This window comes from Rattus norvegicus, chromosome 17 (genome assembly GCF_036323735.1).
Source record: "Rattus norvegicus strain BN/NHsdMcwi chromosome 17, GRCr8, whole genome shotgun sequence".
NCBI classification, from domain to species: domain Eukaryota; kingdom Metazoa; phylum Chordata; class Mammalia; order Rodentia; family Muridae; genus Rattus; species Rattus norvegicus.
The window spans coordinates 62,549,643-62,568,322 of record NC_086035.1 but is presented as its reverse complement, the minus strand read 5'-3'; the positions used below and the strand labels follow the sequence as shown (position 1 = coordinate 62,568,322).

At 37.6% G+C, this 18,680-nt stretch overlaps 1 protein-coding gene across 16 annotated transcripts in view; it reads left to right on the top strand.

The window, feature by feature from the left end:
• The window catches only part of LOC103690071 (interaptin-like), a 280,846-nt gene that overhangs the window by 24,379 nt on the left and 237,787 nt on the right, over positions 1-18,680 (top strand). For all 16 annotated transcript variants that reach the window (XM_063277012.1, XM_063277026.1, XM_063277025.1 and 13 more), the window contains 6 exons: positions 141-214; positions 601-694; positions 6,375-6,448; positions 6,844-6,937; positions 13,045-13,118; positions 13,511-13,604. In XM_063277012.1, coding sequence (XP_063133082.1) covers positions 141-214; positions 601-694; positions 6,375-6,448; positions 6,844-6,937; positions 13,045-13,118; positions 13,511-13,604 — 504 coding nt within the window. The remainder of the gene's footprint in view (positions 1-140; positions 215-600; positions 695-6,374; positions 6,449-6,843; positions 6,938-13,044; positions 13,119-13,510; positions 13,605-18,680) is intronic.

Below are 18,680 nucleotides of genomic sequence, written 5' to 3'. Positions count from 1 at the left end.
CCACAGAGTCATAGTAAATACATGGAAGGGAAGAAACTTTCATATTTCCTGAGAAAACTTGAGTATAGTGCAGGACTGCAGGACTGAATGATTGCACAGCATGTTTTGGACTATGACTAACATATTTATCTTCCATTTAGGCCCAGACATTTAGCTCCCAGTCACAAACAGATGCTGCAAGTAGAGAAGAGGACATGCTGGAGCAGCTAGAGAGGTACAGTGGAAAGCAATATGGCAAGGAAATTGAGAGCCCATAAAGGAGATAAGCATTACAAGATGAAGTCATAGCATTTCTGATAAGAGTCCTTTCTGGTGCCATTGAGAAGTTCCTGCCTGAAGTTGTTTGAATTATGGACCTGCATGCTGGGTTGGGGTTCAGCAGTATGCATGCTTTATATGTTCAAGGACCATATGCACAGAAGTAGAAATGCATACTTTTAACCTTATCTCAAAACTTGCTGTGTGGATAATATTGCACAGCCAGAAAAATGATGCTTATCAAGCCATTCATTTGAATAATTTTAGAAATGTATCTAAATATTTTAGGAGCTCTCTGTTTAATTGATCTGTTAGCTTAATTATTTTAAATATGATTTTCAGACTGAAACGTGACTTTCTGCAGCTAAAAGTTAAAATAGAATGTCAAACAGAAGAATTAGAACATCCTCAGATGACCTTGGATGGTACAAGTGGGGTAAGTGAGTTGTATTCAAAATATCATTTTTCTTTTTCAAGTAGGGCTGTATAGTAATATTTCAGGCACCATGAGAAATATCTCAAGAGCAACCTGTAATAACTTTAAAACTGATGTTATCAATTTGTGCAACTCACAGGTAGGGATAATTTTTTTTGGTTCTTTTTTTCGGAGCTGGGGACCGAACCCAGGGCCTTGCGCTTCCTAGGCAAGCGCTCTACCACTGAGCTAAATCCCCAACCCACGCGATAATTTTTTAATTAATTTTTTTATTTTTATTTTTTTATTAGATATTTTACTTTACTTACATTTGAAAATTTATTCCAATTCCAAGTTTCCTGTCCATAAGCCCCTGTTCCCTCCCCTCTGTCACCCCCACTGGGTAGTTAACCTTATACATCCCCCTTATCGTCCCCTACATATTCCACTGCACTTGGGGGTCCAACCTTGGCAGGACCAAGTGCTTTCCTTTCCCCTGGTGCCCCAACAAGGCTATTCTCTGTTATATATGCAGTTGGAGTCCTGGATCAGTTGATTGTGGTTTAGTCCTTGGAAGCTCTAGTTGGTTGGCATTGTTGATTTTCTGTGGTTGCAAGCTTCTTCAACTCTTTCAATACTTCTATCAGTTTGAGGGTATCTGGTTTGATGTGGAGGTCCTTGATCTACTTGGACTTAAGCTTTGTACATGGCCATAAATATGAATTGATTTGCATTCTTCTACATGCTGACCACCAGTTGAACCAGCACCCTTTGTTGAAAATGCTATCATTTTTCCAATACATGGTTTTAGCCCCTTTGTCAAAGATCAGGTGATCATAGCTGTGTGGATTCATTTCTGGGTCTTCAATTATGTTCCACTGATCTACCTGCCTGTCTCTGTACCAATACCATGCACATTTTATTACTGTTGCTCTGTATACAGCTTGTGGTAGGGGATCATGATTCCCCCAGAAGTTCTTTTATGGTTCAGTATAGTTTTTGCTATCCTGGGTTTTTGTTATTCCAAATGAATTTGAAAATTGCTCTTTCTATCTCTATGAAGAATTGAGTTGGAGTTTTGATTGGGATTGCATTTAATCTTTAGATTGCTTTTCTCAAAATGGCCATCTTTACTATATTAATCCTGCCAATTCATGAGCATGGAAGATCTTTCCATCTTCTGAGATCTTCCTCAATTTCTCTCTTCAGAGACTTGAAGTTTTTGTCATATAGATCTCTCACTTGCCTGGTTAAGTCACACCAATCTATTTTATATTATTTTGGACTATTGTGAAGGGTGTCATTTCCTTAATTTCTTTCTCAGCCTGTTTATCCTTTGAGTAGAGGAAGGCTACTGATTTGTTTAAGTTAATGTTGTATCCTGACACTTGATAATGCTGAAGTTGTTTAATGGGTTAAGTAGTTCTCTGGTGGAACTTTTGGAGTTGCGGAAGTACACCATCATATCATCTGCAAATAGTGATATTTTGTTTTCTTCCTTTGACCTCCTTTGGCTGTCTGATTGCTCTGTCTAGGACTTCGAGTACTATATTGAAGAAGTAGTGAGTGGGAAGTCTTTTTCTAGTCCCTAATTTTAGTGCGATTGTTTCAATTCTCTCTCCATTTAGTTTAATGTTATCTACTGGTTTGCTGTGTACTGCTTTTACTATGTTTACATTGGACCTTGTATTCCTGATCTTTCCAGGACTTTTATCATGAAGAGGTTTTGAAATTTGTCAAATGCTTTCTCCGCATCTAATGTAGTTCTTTTTTTTTTCTTTTTTATGATTTGAATTTTTTTCAAAGGAATGATTATCAGAAGCAGTCAAACAAAGACACATACAGGGCAGGGTCTAGCAGGGTCTCAAGCACAGAGGCTCCCTGTCCTGCCATCATGGGACAAGAATGAATCAGTCTGAAGCAGAGCTGTGTGTTCATCTGCAGGGAAGCTGCTCTAGGTCTCAACTGGAGATAGAATTGAACCATCGTTTGTAGGTAGACAGGATTCACAGAGATGTTGAACTGAACTCAACCCCCAGTTCTCTCTTCTTCCTTTTAGAGGTCCTTCTAGCTCAAGGCCTCAACCCTGTAATCGATGACCAAGCTGGTAGTGGCTAGCTACCATCCTAGGTCATCTCTCAACATAAATTCTGCTGTGACACACAAGGCAGACAAGAAACAATGACACTCAATCCTCTCAGGAAATTCCAAGGATTTAACAAGCATGTGCATGCGCGTGTGCGCGCGCACGCACACACACACACACACACACACACACACACACACACACACACCATACACACACAGACATGCCAGTGACAAAGACAAACCAAATTCTTTAACAGTCAGCAAAGTATCTACAGTTCCTGAGACCCCTATTCCTCTGTTCCTCTGTAGAGAAGATCATGAATAGGGCCCATCACTGGTCAGGGCTGTTTTCCGTTTCACTATTTAATTTCTCATGATAGAAAAGGTCAAGTCTATAGAATAGCAAGAAAAATAAGCAAGCAAACTCTGGCTTCCCCCCACTGCCTGCTGGTTACTCACATGGGCTTACCCCTCAGCAGTGTTCTGCCCTGGCACTATATTAAAGCTAAGTGCACACATTCTCTCTCAAGTGTTCTTTACCCAGATTTTCCTGTGATTGGCACTACACTATGGGTTCTGGGGTGGAGCCAGGGCACCCAGAGGTCCTGGGCAGTAGCTTTTAGGGGGTGGGTGCCTCATCAGTGGATTTCAGCTTGAGTGACATCTTCCACCCACACCTCAATCCAGAGAAGAGGCTGTTTCACTGCATTCAGACCTGTGGTTCTTATCTTTGACTTTGTTCATATAGTGGATTACATTGATGGATTTTTGTATATTAAACCATCCCTGCATCCATGGGATGGATCCTACTTGATCATGATGAATGATTGTTTTGATGTGTTCTTGTTTTCGGTTTCCAAGAATTTTGTTGAATATTTTTGTGTCAATATTCCTAAGGGAAATTGGTTCAAAGTTCTCTTTCTTTGTTGGGTCATTGTGTGGTTTTGGCATAAGAGTAATTGTGGCTTCATAGAAGGAATTTGGAAGTGCTCCATCTGTTTCTCTTTTGTGGAATAGTTTGGACAGTATTGGTATGAGGTCTTCTATGAAGGTCTGATAGAATTCTGCACTGATCCCCTCTGGACCTGGGCTCTTGTTGTTTGGGAGACTTTTAATAACTGCTTCTATTTCTTTAGGAGTTATGGGGCTGTTTAGATGGTTTATTTATTCCTGATTTAACTTTGGTACATGGTATCTGAGTAGAAAGTTGTCCATTTCCTCCAGAATTTCCAATTTTGTTGAATATAGGCTTTTGATGTAGGATCTGATGATTTTTTTATTTTCTTCAGATTCTGTTGTTATGTCTCCCTTTTCATTTCTGATTTTGTTAATTTCCATACACTCTCTGTGATCCTTGTTTAGTCTGGCTAAGTTGTTATCTATTTGTTGATTTTCTCAAAGAACCAGCTCCTGGTTTTGTTGATTCCTTATATAGTCTTTTTCATTTCTACTTGGTTTATTTCAGCTCTGAGTTTGATTATTTCCTGACTTCTACTCCTCTTGGGTTTATTTATTTCTTTTTGTTCTAGAGCTTTTAGGTGTGCTGCTGTCAAGGTTCTGAGATCTGCTCTCTCCTGTTTCTTTTTGCAGGCTCTCAGAGCTATGAGTTTTCCTCTTTGTATCGCTTTCGTTGTGTTCTATAAGTTTGGGAATATTGTATCTTCATATTCATTAAGTTCTAAGAAGTCTTTATTTTCTTTATTCATGTTTTCCTTGACCAAGTTGTCATTGAAAAGAGCATTGTTAAATTTCCATGTATATGTGGGTTTTCTGTCATTATTGTTGTTATGAAGACCAGTCTTAGTGCATGCTGTTCTTTTAAGGATGCATGGGATCATTTCTATCTTCCTGTATCTGTTGAGGCCTGATTTGTGGCCAATGATATGGTCAATTTTGGAGAAGGTTCCATTAGGTGCTGAGAAGAAGGTATATCCTTTTGTTTTAGGATGTAATGTTCTATAAATATCTGTTAAATGCATTTGGTTTATAACTTCTGTTAGTTTCTCTATGTCTCTGTATAATTTCTGTTTCCATGATCTGTCTAGTGATGAGAGTGAGGTGTTTAAATCTCCTACTATTTTCATGTGATGGGCAGTGTGTGCTTTGAGCTTTAGTAATGTTTCTTTTATGAATGTAAATGCCCCTGCATTTAAAACATTGATATTTAAGATTGAGAGTTCATCTTGGTGGATTTTTCCTTTGATGCATATGAAGTGTCCTTCCTGATCTTTTTAAATGACTTTTGGTTGAAAGTCAATTTTATTTGATGTTAAGATGGCTACTCCAGCTTGTTTCTTCAGGCCATTTGCTTGGAAAGTTGTTCTCCAGCCACTGATTCTGAGGTAGTGTCTGTCTTTGTCACTGAGGTGTTTTTCCTGCACGCAGCAAAATTCCTTAACCCCAGTTTTCACGATTTTCCTCTGAACTTGAGGGAAGAATCCTGACTTTCTGGATTAAGAGCTACCCCTTGTGGTGTGAACCAGTAAAGTCTCTTGGGTTTGTCAGATCATCAGACTGTTCATCGTCTGAATGTTAAGAAAAATCCCATGAGTACAGTATTCAATAACAAGGGAAACCCACAGATGGAGAAAAGCATGTTTTCTAAAAAGGTACCTAAATAACAACTTGTGAAGTAAACTTACTCCTATCTGCTACACGTGGAGGAACACAAAAACACAGTTTAATGCAGCATGTACTAATTTGGCCTTAATTTTCAGAAATTGTGCATCAATGGTTCTATATCTGGCTATTTCCCTCAATATTATGACTTATTGTGTTGTTTCTCAATGCTTTTCTGTGTAAATCAGTTTACCTTTGAGCAGATGTGCTGACACAGCCCATTTGACTCATTACACAGGCATTGAAGACTGACAGGTCTCTCAATTTGGGGCAAGTCTCGTCTATAGAAGTAGTTCCGGTCAGCAAGGGATTCACCAAAAAATCTTATCTCAAACAAACCAAAAAACAACAAACAAACAAACAAACAGATAAACAAACTAAAACAAACAGCCCTCATCTCCCCAAAACAATGTAGCCCTTATTGTACCTTGGTATTTTGCCTATAAGAGAAGATATTCTCCACACATAGATACACATGTGATGAGACAAATATCTTACCTACCTTGATGTTATTTATCTTCAAAGAGCATTCAGTAAAACATGCTTAAGTGTCATAATTTACTAAAGAACACAGTAGTAATTTATTCTTGGAGGCATCCTAATATGTAACATATACTAATATAAGTAATATTCTCTTCATATTCAGTGAAGTGTTTCCTGAGATATAATCGTATAAAATATTATATCATGTAGTTTACAATTTCTCCCCATTTGGCCCATTATTGCAACTTCAGTAACAGATAAAATTTAATGGTTAAAAAGCACAATTTATTTGGATATTAGAATTGCCAGCTATCCTCATTTTAGGCTCTATGACTATGAGAGTCCTATTGTAACAGCTGTTGACTACAGTTTCCACAGAGTCATAGTAAATACATGGAAGGGAAGAAACTTTCCTATTTCCTCAGAAAATTGAACATAGTACAGGACCGCAGAACTGCAGGATTGGACAGCATGTTTTAGACTGTGACTGACATATTTATCTTCCATTTAGGCCCAGATGTTTAGCTCCCAGTCACGAAAAGATGCTGCAAGTAGAGAAGAGGACATGCTGGAGCAGCTAGAGAGGTACAGTGGAAAGCAATATGGCAAGGAAATTGAGAGCCCATAAAGGAAATAAGCAATACAAGATGAAGTCGTAGCATTTCTGATAAGAGTCCTTTCTGGTGCCATCGAAACGTTCCTGCCTGAAGTTGTTTGAATTATGGACCTGCATGCTGGGTTGGGGTTCAGCAGTATGCATGCTTTATATGTTCAAGGACCACATGCACAGAAGTAGAAATGCATACTTTCTTTAACCTTATCTCAAAACTTGGCTGTGTGGATAACATTGCACAGCCAGAAAAATGGTGGTTACCAAGCCATTCACTTGAACAATTTTAGAAAAGTATCTAAATATTTCAGGAGCTGTCTGTTTTGTTTAATTGATCTGTGAACATAATTATTTGAAATATGGATTTCAGACTGGAACGTAGGTGTCAGAAGCTAAAAGTTGAAAGACAACGTCAAATAGAAGAATTAGGACAGCCTCAGATGACCTTGGATGGTACAAGTGGGGTAAGTGTGCTGTATTCATAATACCATTTTTCTTTTTCAAGTAGGGCTGTATAGTAATATTTTAGGCACCATGAGACATATCACAAGTGCAACAGCAGGCATATTCACTCTGCAAACATATGTGCAAAACTGCAGTGAACACAAATGGAACAATGAATAAATTTCCCAATTTTGAAATGATACATTTTACAAATTAGATTTAGCTAATCATTTGTGTGTATTGTCACGTGACTGCCCTAGTGAGTATGGAAGGGTGACAACAATGTGTGGAACTTGGTTCTTTCCTCACACTGTCTGTGTCCTGGGAATGAACTCTGATCAACAGGGAGGCTTGGTGTCAACCACCTATACCCAGGAAGCTATCTTATCTGTCTGAAATACATACATATACATATATTTTGTTGAAACTCTAATAAATTTAAAACTGATGTCATCTATTTGTGAAACTCACGCATAGGAATAATTTTTAATTAATTTTGGTTTCATATTTTATTAGATATATTTCTTACATTTCACACATTATTCTGCTTCCCAGTTTCCTGTTCGTAAGCACCCATTCCTCCCCTCCCTCTCCCCCATCATGTATTGAACATTATAGCCCCCACCTATTGCACCCCCTCCATACTCTGCTGCTCTGGGGGTCCACCCTTGGCAGGACCTAGGGCTTTCCCTTCCCCTGGTCCCCCAACAAGTCTCTTCATTGCTAGATATGCAGTTAGAGCTCTGGGGCAGTCCATGTATAGTCTTTGTGTAGTGGTTTAGTCACTGGAAGCTCTGGTTTGTTGGTATTGTTGTTTTTATGTGATTGAAAGCTTCTTCAACTCTTTCAGTACTTCCTGTGACTGCCCACAGTGGTGCCATATTCTCATGTCAGTGGTTTACTGCTAGCATTGACCTCTGTATTGGACATGCTCTGGATGTGTTTCTCAGGAGAGACCTATATTCGGTCCATTTCAGCATCCATTTTCTAGCTTCATCATTCTTATTTAGTTTTGGTGACTGTGTATAATAGGGCCACATGTGGGGCAGGCTTCGACAGGCCGTTTTTTGAATCACTGCTCTAAACTTTGCTTGAATATCCCTTCCTATGGATTATTTCCCTCCTTTTTAGAAGGAGTGGGAGCATCCACATTTTGGTCATCCTTCTTCTTGAGCTTCCTTTGACCTGTGGATTGCATCTTGGATAATTGGTTCTTTTTGGCTAATATCCACTTATCAATGACTACAAGAAAAATGTGATTTTTTGTGTTTTTGTAATCTCATTCAGGATGATATTTTCTAGTTCCATCCATTTGCCTATGAATTTTATAGTCATCATTTTTCATAGTTGAGTAGTACTATATTGTATAGATGTACCACGTTTTTTGAATCCATTCCTCTGTTGAAGGGCATGTGGGTTCTTTCCAACTTCTGGCTATTATGATTAAGGCTGCTATGAACAGGGTTGAGCATGTGTATTTGCTGTACGTTAGAGCATATTTTGTGTAGATGACCAAGAGAGATATATAGCTGGGTCCCCAGGTAGTGGAATATCCATTTTCTGAGGAACCTCCAGACTGATTTCCAGAGTGGTTGAACCAGTTTGTAATCTCACGAACATTGGAGGTGTGTTCTTCTTTCTCCACATCATTGCCAGCATCTGCTGTTACCTGAGTTTTTGATCTTAGCCATTCTGACTGATCTGAGGTGGAATCTCAGGGTTGATTTGATTTGCATTTCACTGATGAGGAAGGAAGTTGAACATTTCTTTAGGTACTTTATGGCCATTCGATATTTCTCAGCTTGAATGTTTTCTTTATCTCTGTACTCCATTTTTAATATGGTTATTTGGCTCTCTGGAGTCAACTTCTGGAGTTCTTTGTATATTTTGGATTTTAGCCCTCTATCAGATGTAAGATTGGTAAAGATCTTTTCCCAATCTGCTATTTACTGTTTTGTCCTAATGACAGTGTCTTTTGGTTTACAAAAGCTTTGCAGTCTTATGAGGTCCCTTTTGTTGATTCTTGATCTTAGAGCATGAGCCATTGGTGTTTTGTTCAGGAAATTTTCCCCAGTGCACATGTGTTCTAGACTTCCCCACTTTTTCTTCTAGTAGCAAACTAGAAGAGGTCCTTTATCTACTTGGACTTAAGCTTTGTACATGGTGATAAAAATGGATTGGTTTGCATTCTTCTACATGCTGACCACCAGTTGAACCAGCACCCTTTGTTGAAAATGTGATCATTTTCCCATTGCATGGTTTTATCTCCTTTGTCAGAGATCAGGTGATCATAGCTATGTGGGTTCATTTCTGGGTCTTCAATTCTGTTCCACTGATCTACCTGCCTCTCTCTGTACCAATACCATTCACATTTTATAACTGTTGCTCTGTAATAGAGCTTGAGGTAGGGAATCGTGATTCCCCCAGAAGTTCTTTTATTGTTGAGTATAGTTTTTGGTATCCTGGGTTTTTTGTTATTCCAAATGAATTTGCAAATTGCTCTTTCTATGTCTACAAAGAATCAAGTTGGAGTGTTGATGGGGATTGCATTTAATCTGTAGATTGCTTTTTGCAAGATGGCGATCTTTACTATATTAATCCTGCCAATTCATGAGCATGGAAGACCTTTCCACCTTCTGAGATCTTCCTCAATTTCTTTCTTAAGAGACTTGAAGTTCTTGTCATACAAATCTCTCACTTGCCTGTTTAAAATCACACCAATCTATTTTATACTATTTTGGACTATTGTGATGTGTGTCATTTCCTTAATTTCTTTCTCAACCTATTTATCCTTTGAGTAGAGGATGGCTTCTGATTTGTTTAAGTTATTTTTATATCCCGACACTTGATAATGCTGATGTTGTTTAATGAGTTAAGTAGTTCTCTGGTAGAAATTTTGGGGTTGCTGAAGTACACCATCATATCGTCTGCAAATAGTGATATTTTGTTTTCTTCCTTTCCAATTTGTATCCCATTGACCTCCTTTGGCTGTCTGATTGCTCTGTCTAGGTCTTTGAGTACTATATTGAAGAAGTAGTGAGTGGGAAGTCTTTTTCTAGTCCCTAATTTTAGTTCAATTGCTTCAAGTTTCTCTCCATTTAGTTTGATGTTATCTACTTGTTTGTTGTGTATTGCTTTTACTATGTTTAGATATGTACCTTGTATTCCTGATCTTTCCAGGACTTTTATCATGAAGAGTTTTTGAAATTTGTCAAATGCTTTCTCAGCATCTAATGAAATGACCTTGTGGTTCTTATCTTTGACTTTGTTTATATAGTGGATTACATTTATGGATTTTCATATATTCAACCATCCCTGCATCCCTGGGATGAAGCCTACTTGATCATGAAGAATGATTGTTTTGATGTGTTCTTGTTTTCGGCTTCCAATAATTTTGTTGAATATTTTTGTGTCAGTATTCATAAGGGAAATTGGTCTGAAGTTCTCTTTCTTTGTTTGATCATTGTGTGGTTTTGGCATAAGAGTACTTGTGGGTTCATAGAAGCCATTTTGTAGTGCTCCATCTGTTTCTATTTTGTGGAATAGTTTGGAGAGTATTGGTATGAGGTCTTTTATGAAGGTCTGATAGAATTCTGTACTGATCCCCTCTGGACGTGGGCTCTTTTTATTTTGGAGACTTTTAACAATTGCTTCTATTACTTTATCAGTTATGGGGTTGTTTAGAAGGTTTATTTGCCCGATTTAACTTTGGTGCCTGGTATCTGTGTAGAAAATTGTTCATTTCCCCAGATATTATAATTTTGTTGAATATAGGCTTTTGTAGTAGGATCTGTTGATTTTTTTAATTTCTTCAGATTCTGTTGTTATGTCTCCCTTTTCATTTCTGATTTTGTTAATTTCGATACACTCTCTGTGACCTCTGTTTATTCTGGCCAAGGCTTTAACTATTTGTTGAGTTTCTCAACGAACCAGCTGCTGGTTTTTTGATTCCTTATATAGTCTTTTTCATTTCTACTTGGTTTATTTCAGCTCTGAGTTTGATTATTTCCTGACTTCTACTCCTCTTGGGTTTATTTATTTCTTTTTGTTCTAGAGCTTTTAGGTGTGCTGCTGTCAAGGTTCTGAGATCTGCTCTCTCCTGCTTCTTTTTGCAGGCTCTCAGAGCTATGAGTTTTCCTCTTTGTATCGCTTTCGTTGTGTTCCATAAATTTGGGAATGTTGTATTTTCATATTCATTAAGTTCTAAGAAGTCTTTATTTTCTTTATTCATGTTTTCCTTGACCAAGTTGTCATTGAAAAGAGCATTGTTAAATTTCCATGTATATGTGGGTTTTCTGTCATTATTGTTATGAAGACCAGTCTTAGTGCATGCTGTTCTTTTAAGGATGCATGGGATCATTTCTATCTTCCTGTATCTGTTGAGGCCTGATTTGTGGCCAATGATATGGTCAATTTTGGAGTAGGTTCCATTAGGTGCTGAGAAGAAGTTATATCTTTTGTTTTAGGTTGGAATGTTCTATAAAAATCTATTATGGATTTGGTTTATAACTTCTGTTAGTTTCTCTATGTCCCTGTATAATTTCTGTTTCCATGATCTGTCTAGTGATGAGAGTGGGTTGTTTAAATCTCCTACTATTTTCATGTGATGTTCAGTGTGTGCTTTGAGCTTTAGTAACGTTCTCTTTATGAATGTAAATGCCCTTGCATTTGGATCATTGATATTTAGGATTGAGAGTTCATCTTGGTGTTTTTTCCTTTGATGCATATGAAGTGTCCTTCCTGATCTTTTTAAATGACTTTTGGTTGAAAGTCAATTTTGTTTGATGTTAAGATGGCTACTCCAGCTTGTTTCTTCAGGCCATTTGCTTGGAAAGTTGTTTTCCAGCCATTTATTCTGAGGTAGTATCTGTCTTTTTCACTGAGGTGTGTTTCCTGCATGCAGCAAAATTGCTTAACCCCAGTTTTCCTGATTGTTCTCTCAGCTTGAGGGAGCAGTCCTGACTTTGTAGATTAACAAATACCCCTGATGATGTGAACCAGTATAGTCTCATGGATTAGTCAGATCATCAGATTATTTATACTCTGAACATTAAGAACAATCCTATGAGTACAGTATTCAGTAACAAGGAAAAGCCATAGATGGAATCAAGCATGTTTTCTGAAAAAGTACATGAATAACAACATGTGAAGTAAACTTACTCCTCTCTGCTACACGTGGAGGAGCACAAAACACAGTTTAATGCAGCATGTACTAATTTGGCCTTATTTTTCAGAAATTGTGCATCAATGGTTCTATACCTGGATATTTCTCTCAATATCATGATTATCATGTTGTTTCTCAATGCTTTTCTCTGTAAAACAGCTTAGCTTTTGAGCAGATGTGCTGACACAGCCCGTTTAACTCATTACACAGGCATTGAAGACTGACAGATCTCTGAATTTAGTGCGAGCCTTGTCTATAGAAATAGTTCTAGTTATCCAGGGATTCACCAAAAAATCTTGTCTCAAACAAACCAAAAAACAAACAAGCAAACAAACAGATAAAGAAACAAAATCAAAGAGCCCTCCTCTCCCCAAAACAATGTAGCACTTATTTTACGTTGGTGTTTTGCATATAAGAGAAGATATTCTCCACACGTAGATACACATGTCATGAGACAAATTACTTACCTATCTTGATGTTATTTATCTTCAAATACTGTTTACTAAAACATGCTTAAGTATCATAATTTCCTAAAGAACACAGTAGTAATTTATTCTTGGAGACATCCTAATATGTAACGTATACTAATATAGGTAATGTTCACTGCATATTCAGTGAAGTGTTTCCTGAGATAAAATTGTATAAATTATTACCTTATGTAGTTTACCATTTCTCCCCATTTGGCCCATTATTGTAATTTCAGTAACAGATAAAATTTAATTGTGAAAAAGCACAATTTATTTTGATATTAGAATTGCCAGCTATCCTCATTTTAGGCTCTATGGCTACGAGAGTCCTATTGTAACAGCTGTTGACTACAGTTTCCACAGAGTCAAAGTAAATACATGGAAGGGAAGAAACTTTCATATTTCCTGAGAGAATTGAGCATAGTGCAGGACTGCAGGACTGCAGGATTGCACAGCATGTTTTAGACTATGACTAACATATTTATCTTCCATTTAGGCCCAGACGTTTAACTCCCAGTCACGAAAAGATGCTGCAAGTAGAGAAGAGGACATGCTGGAGCAGCTAGAGAGGTACAGTGGAAAGCAATATGGCAAGGAAATTGAATGCCCATAAAGGAAATAAGCAGTACAAGATGAAGCCATAGCATTTCTGATAAGAGTCCTTTCTGGTGCCATTGAAACGTTCCTGCCTGAGGTTGTTTGAATTATGGACCTGCATGCTGGGTTGGGGTTCAGCAGTATGCATGCTTTATATGTTGAAGGACCACATGCATAAAAGCAGAAATGCATACTTTTAACCTCATCTCAAAACTTGCTTTATGGATAACATTGCACAGTCAGAAAAATGGTGGTTACCAAGCCATTCACTTGAATAATTTTAGAAAAGTATCTAAATATTTCAGAAGCTCTCTGTTTTGTTTAATTTATCTGTGAGCCTAATTATTCTATAATATGGTTTTCAGATTGAATCGTGACTTTCTGCAGCTAAAAGTTAAAATAAAATGTCCAATAGAAGAATTAGAAAAGCCTCACGTGACCTTGGATGGTACAAGTGGGGTAAGTGAGGTGCATTCAGAATACCATTTTTCTTTTTCAAGTAGGGTTGTATAGTAATATTTCAGCCACCATGAGAAATATCTCAAGAGCAACAGCAGGCATATTCAGTCTGCAAACATATGTGCAAAACTCCAGTGAACTCAAATGAAACAATGAATAAATTTCACAATTTTGAAATGAAACATTTTACAAATTAGATTTAGGTAATCATTTGTGTGTCTTGTCACGTGACTTCCCTAGTGAGTATGGAAGAGACAACAACTTGTGGAACTTGGTTCTTTTCTCACACTGTGTGTGCTCCTGGGAATGAACTCTGATCAACAGGCAGGCTTGGTGTCAACCACCTATACCCATGAAGCTATCTTGTCTGTCTGAAATATTCACACACACACACACACACACACACACACACACACAGACACACACACATATGTGTATATTTTGTTGAACATCTAATAACTTTAAACCTGATGACATCTATTTGTGAATCTCACATATAGGGATGATTTTTTAATTTTTTAATTTTTTTATTAGATATTTTTCTTTACTTACATTTCAAACCTTATGCGCTTCCCACTTTCTTGTCCATAAACAACCTTCCCTCCCTTCCCTTGCCCCCCACCAGTTATTGAACACTGTAGACCCCCATTACTGCCTCTGCTCCATACTCTGCTGCACTGGTTGTCCACCCTTGGCAGGACCAAGGGTTTCCCCTTCCCCTAGTGCCCCAACAAGTCTATTCATTGCTAGGTATGCAGTTGGAGCCCTGGGTCAGTCTATGTATAGTCTTTGAGTAGTGGTTTATTCACTGGAAGCTCTGGTTGGTTGGCATTGTTGTTTTTATGTGGTTGCAAGCTTCTTCAACTCTTTCAGTACTTCCTGTGAACTCCCCTCAAGGGTGCCATATTCTCAGTTCGGTGGTTTGCTGCTAGCATTGACCTCTGTATTGGACATGGTCTGGATGTGTCTCTCAGGAGAGACCTATATTCAGTCACTTTGAGCATGTATTTTCTAGCTTCATCATTCTTATCTAGTTTTGGTGGCTGTATATAATTGGGCCACATGTGGGGCAGGCTTTGAAGGGCCGTTCTTTGAGTCACTGTTCTAAACTTTGCTTGAATATCCCTTCCTATGGATTATTTCCCCTCTTATAAGAAGGAATGGGAGCATCTGCATTTTGGTCATCCTTCTTCTTGAGCTTTTGGTGGCCTGTGGATTGCATCTTGGGGAATTCGAGCCTTTTGGCTAATATCCACTTATCAATGAGTGCAAGAGAAGTGTGTTTTTCTGTGATTGTATAAACTCACTCAGGATGATATTTTCTAGTTCCATCCATTTGCCTATGAATTTCATGAAGTCATTGTTTTTCATAGCTGAGTAGTACTCCATTGTTTAGATATACCACATTTTTTGAATCCACTCCTCTGTTGAATGGCATCTGGGTTCTTTCCACCTTCTGGCTATTATAAATAAGACTTCTATGAACACTGTGGAGCATGTGTCTTTGTTGTATGTTAGAGCATCTTTTGTGTGGATGCCCAAGAGAGATATATAGCTGGGTCCCCAGGTAGTGCAATATCCAATTTTCTGAAGAAGCTCCAGACTGATTTCCAGATTTGTTGAACCAGTTTGTAATCTTACCAACATTGGAGGAGTGTTCCTCTTTCTCCACATCCTCTCCAGCATTTGCTGTTATCTGAGTTTTTGATCTTAGCCATTCTGACTGGTCTGAGTTGGAATCTCAGGGTTGATTTGATTTGCATTTCACTGATGAGGAAGTTGAACATTTCTTTAGGTGCTTTTTGGCCCTTCGATATTCCTCAGCTTGAATGTTTTGTTTATCTCTGTACTCCATTTTTAATACGGTAATTTGGCTCTCTGGAGTCTAACTTCTTGAATTCTTTGTATATTTTGGATATTAGCCTTCTATCAGATATAAGATTGGTAAAGAACTTTTCCCAATCTGTTGTTTGCCATTCTGTCCTAATGAAATGCCTTTGGTTTGCAAAAGCTTTGCCATTTTTTGAGGTCCCTTTTGTTGATTCTTAATCTTAGAACAGGAGCCATTGCTGTTTTGTTCAGGAAATTTTCCCCAGTGTCCATATGTTCAAGAGTCTCTCCCACTTTTTCTTCTGCTGGTTTGATGTGGAGGTCCTGTATCTACTTGGACATGGTGATAAAATGGATTGATTTGCATTCTTCTACATGCTGGCGACCAGCTGAACCAGCACCCTTTGTTAAAAATGCTATCATTTTTCCATTGCATGGTTTTATCTCCTTTGTCAGAGATCAGGTGATCATAGCTATGTGGGTTCATTTCAGGGTCTTCAATTCTGTTCCACTGATCTACCTGCCTCTCTCTGTACCAATACCATTCACATTTTATAACTGTTGCTCTGTAATAGAGCTTGAGGTAGGGACTCATGATTCTCCCAGAAGTTCTTTTATTGTTGAGTATAGTTTTTGCTATCCTGGGTTTTTTGTTATTCCAAATTAATTTGCAGATTGCTCTTTCTATCTCTACGAACAATCGAGATGGAGTTTTGATGGGGATTGCATTTAATCTGCAGATTGCTTTTGGCAAAATGGCCATCTTTACTATATTAATCCTGCCACTCATGAGCATGGAAGATCTTTCCATCTTCTAAGATCTTCCTTAATTTCTCTCTTCAGAGACTTGAAGTTCTTGTCATACAGATCTTTCACTTGCCTGTTTAACGTCACGCCAATCTACTTTATACTATTTTTTGGACTATTGTGAAGGGTGTCATTTCCTTAATTTCTTTCTCAGCCTGTTTATCCTTTGAGTAGAGGAAGGCTACTGATTTGTTTAAGTTAATTTTATATCCTGACACTTGATAATGCTGAAGCTGTTTATTGGGTTAAATAGTTCTCTGGTGGAACTTTTGGGGTTGCTGAAGTACACCATCATATCATCTGCAAATAGTGATATTTTGTTTTCTTCCTTTCCCATTTGTATCCCCTTTACTTCCTTTTGCTCTCTGCTTACTCTGACTAGGACTTCGAGTACTATATTGAAGAAGTAATGAGTAGAAAGTCTTTTTCTAGTCCCTAATTTTAAGGGAATGGTTCTCGTTTCTCTCCATTTAGTTTGGTGTTATCTACTTGTTTGTTGTGTATTGCTTTTACTATGTTTACATATGGACTTGTATTCCTGATCTTTCCAAGACTTTTATCATAAAGAGGTTTTGAATTTTGTAAAATGCTTTCTCAGCATCTAATGAAATGACTTTGTGGTTCCTATCTTTGTCTTTGTTTATATAGTGGATTCCATTGATGGATTTTTGTATATTAAACCATCCCTGCATCCCTGGGATGAAGCCTACTTGATCATGATGAATGATTGTTTTGAAGTGTTTTGTTTTTGGTTTCCAAGAATTTTGTTGAATATTTTTGTGTCAATATTCCTAAGGGAAATTGTCTGAAGTTCTCTTTCTTTGTTCCGTCATTGTGTGGTTTGGCATAAGAGTAATTGTGGTTTCATAGAAGGAATTTCGTAGTGCTCAATCTGTTTCTCTTTTCTGGAATAGTTTGGATAGTATTGGTATGAAGTCTTCTATGAAGGTCTGATAGAATTCTGCACTGTTCCCATCTGGACCTGGGCTCTTTTTGTTTGGGAGACTTTTAATAACTGCTTCTATTTCTTTAGGAGTTATGGTGTTGTTTAGATGGTTTATTTGTTTCCTTTTAACTTTGGTACCTGGTATCTGTGTAGAAAATTGTCCATTTCCTCCAGATTTTCCAATTTTGTTGAATACAGGGTTTTGTAGTAGGACCTGATGATTTTTTTAATTTCTACAGATTCTGTTGTTATGTCTCCCTTTTCATTTCTGATTTTGTTAATTTCGGTACACCCTCTGTGACCTCCATTTAGTCTGGCCAATGCTTTATCTCTCTTGTTGATTTTCTCAAAGAACCAGCTCCTGGTTTTGTTGATTCCTTATATAGTCTTTTTCATTTCTACTTGGTTTATTTCAGCTCTGAGTTTGATTATTTCCTGACTTCTACTCCTCTTGGGTTTATTTATTTCTTTTTGTTCTAGAGCTTTTAGGTGTGCTGCTGTCAAGGTTCTGAGATCTGCTCTCTCCTGTTTCTTTCTGCAGGCTCTCAGAGCCATGAGTTTTCCTCTTAGTACTGCTTTCATTGTGTTCCATAAGTTTGGAAATGTATCTTCATATTCATTACGTTCTAAGAAGTCTTTAATTTCTTTCTTTATGCTTTCCTTGACCAAGTTGTCATTGAGAAGAGCATTGCTAAACTTCCAAGTATATGTGGGCTTTCTGTCATTATTGTTGTTATGAATATCAGTCTTAGTGCATGCTGTTCTTTTAGGATGCATGGGATTATTTCTATCTTCCTGTATCTTTTGAGGTCTGTTTTGTGGCCAATGATATGGTCAGTTTTGGAGTAGGTTCCATTAAGTGCTGAGAAGAAGGTCTATCCTTTTTTTTTTTTTTAGAATATAATGTTCTATAAATATCTGTTAAATGCATTTGGTTACTAACTTCTGTTAATTTCTCTATGTCTCTGTATAGTTTCTGTTTCCATGATCTGTCTAGTGATGAGAGTGGGGCGTTTAAATCTTCTACTATTTTCATGTGATGTGCAATGTGTACATTTAGCTTTAGTAAGCTTTCTTTGATGAATGTAAATGCCCTTGTATTTGGAGCATTGATATTTAGGATTGAGAGTTCATCTTGGTGGACTTTTCCTTTGTTGAATATGAAGTATCTTTTCTGATCTTTTTTAATGACTTTTGGTTGAAAGTCAATTTTGTTTGATGTTAGGATGGCCACTCCAGTTTGTTTCTTCAGGCCATTTGCTTGGAAAATTATTTTCCAGCCATTTATCCTGAGGTAGTTTCTATCTTTGTCATTGATGTGTGTTTCCTGAATGCAGCAAAATTCCTTAACCCCAGTTTTCCTGATTGTTCTCTGAGCTTGAGGGAGCAGTCCTGACTTCCTAGATTAACAGCTACCCCTGGTGGTGTGAGCCAGTATAGTCTTATGGATTAGTCAGATCATCAGATTATTTATACTCTGAACGTTAAGAAAA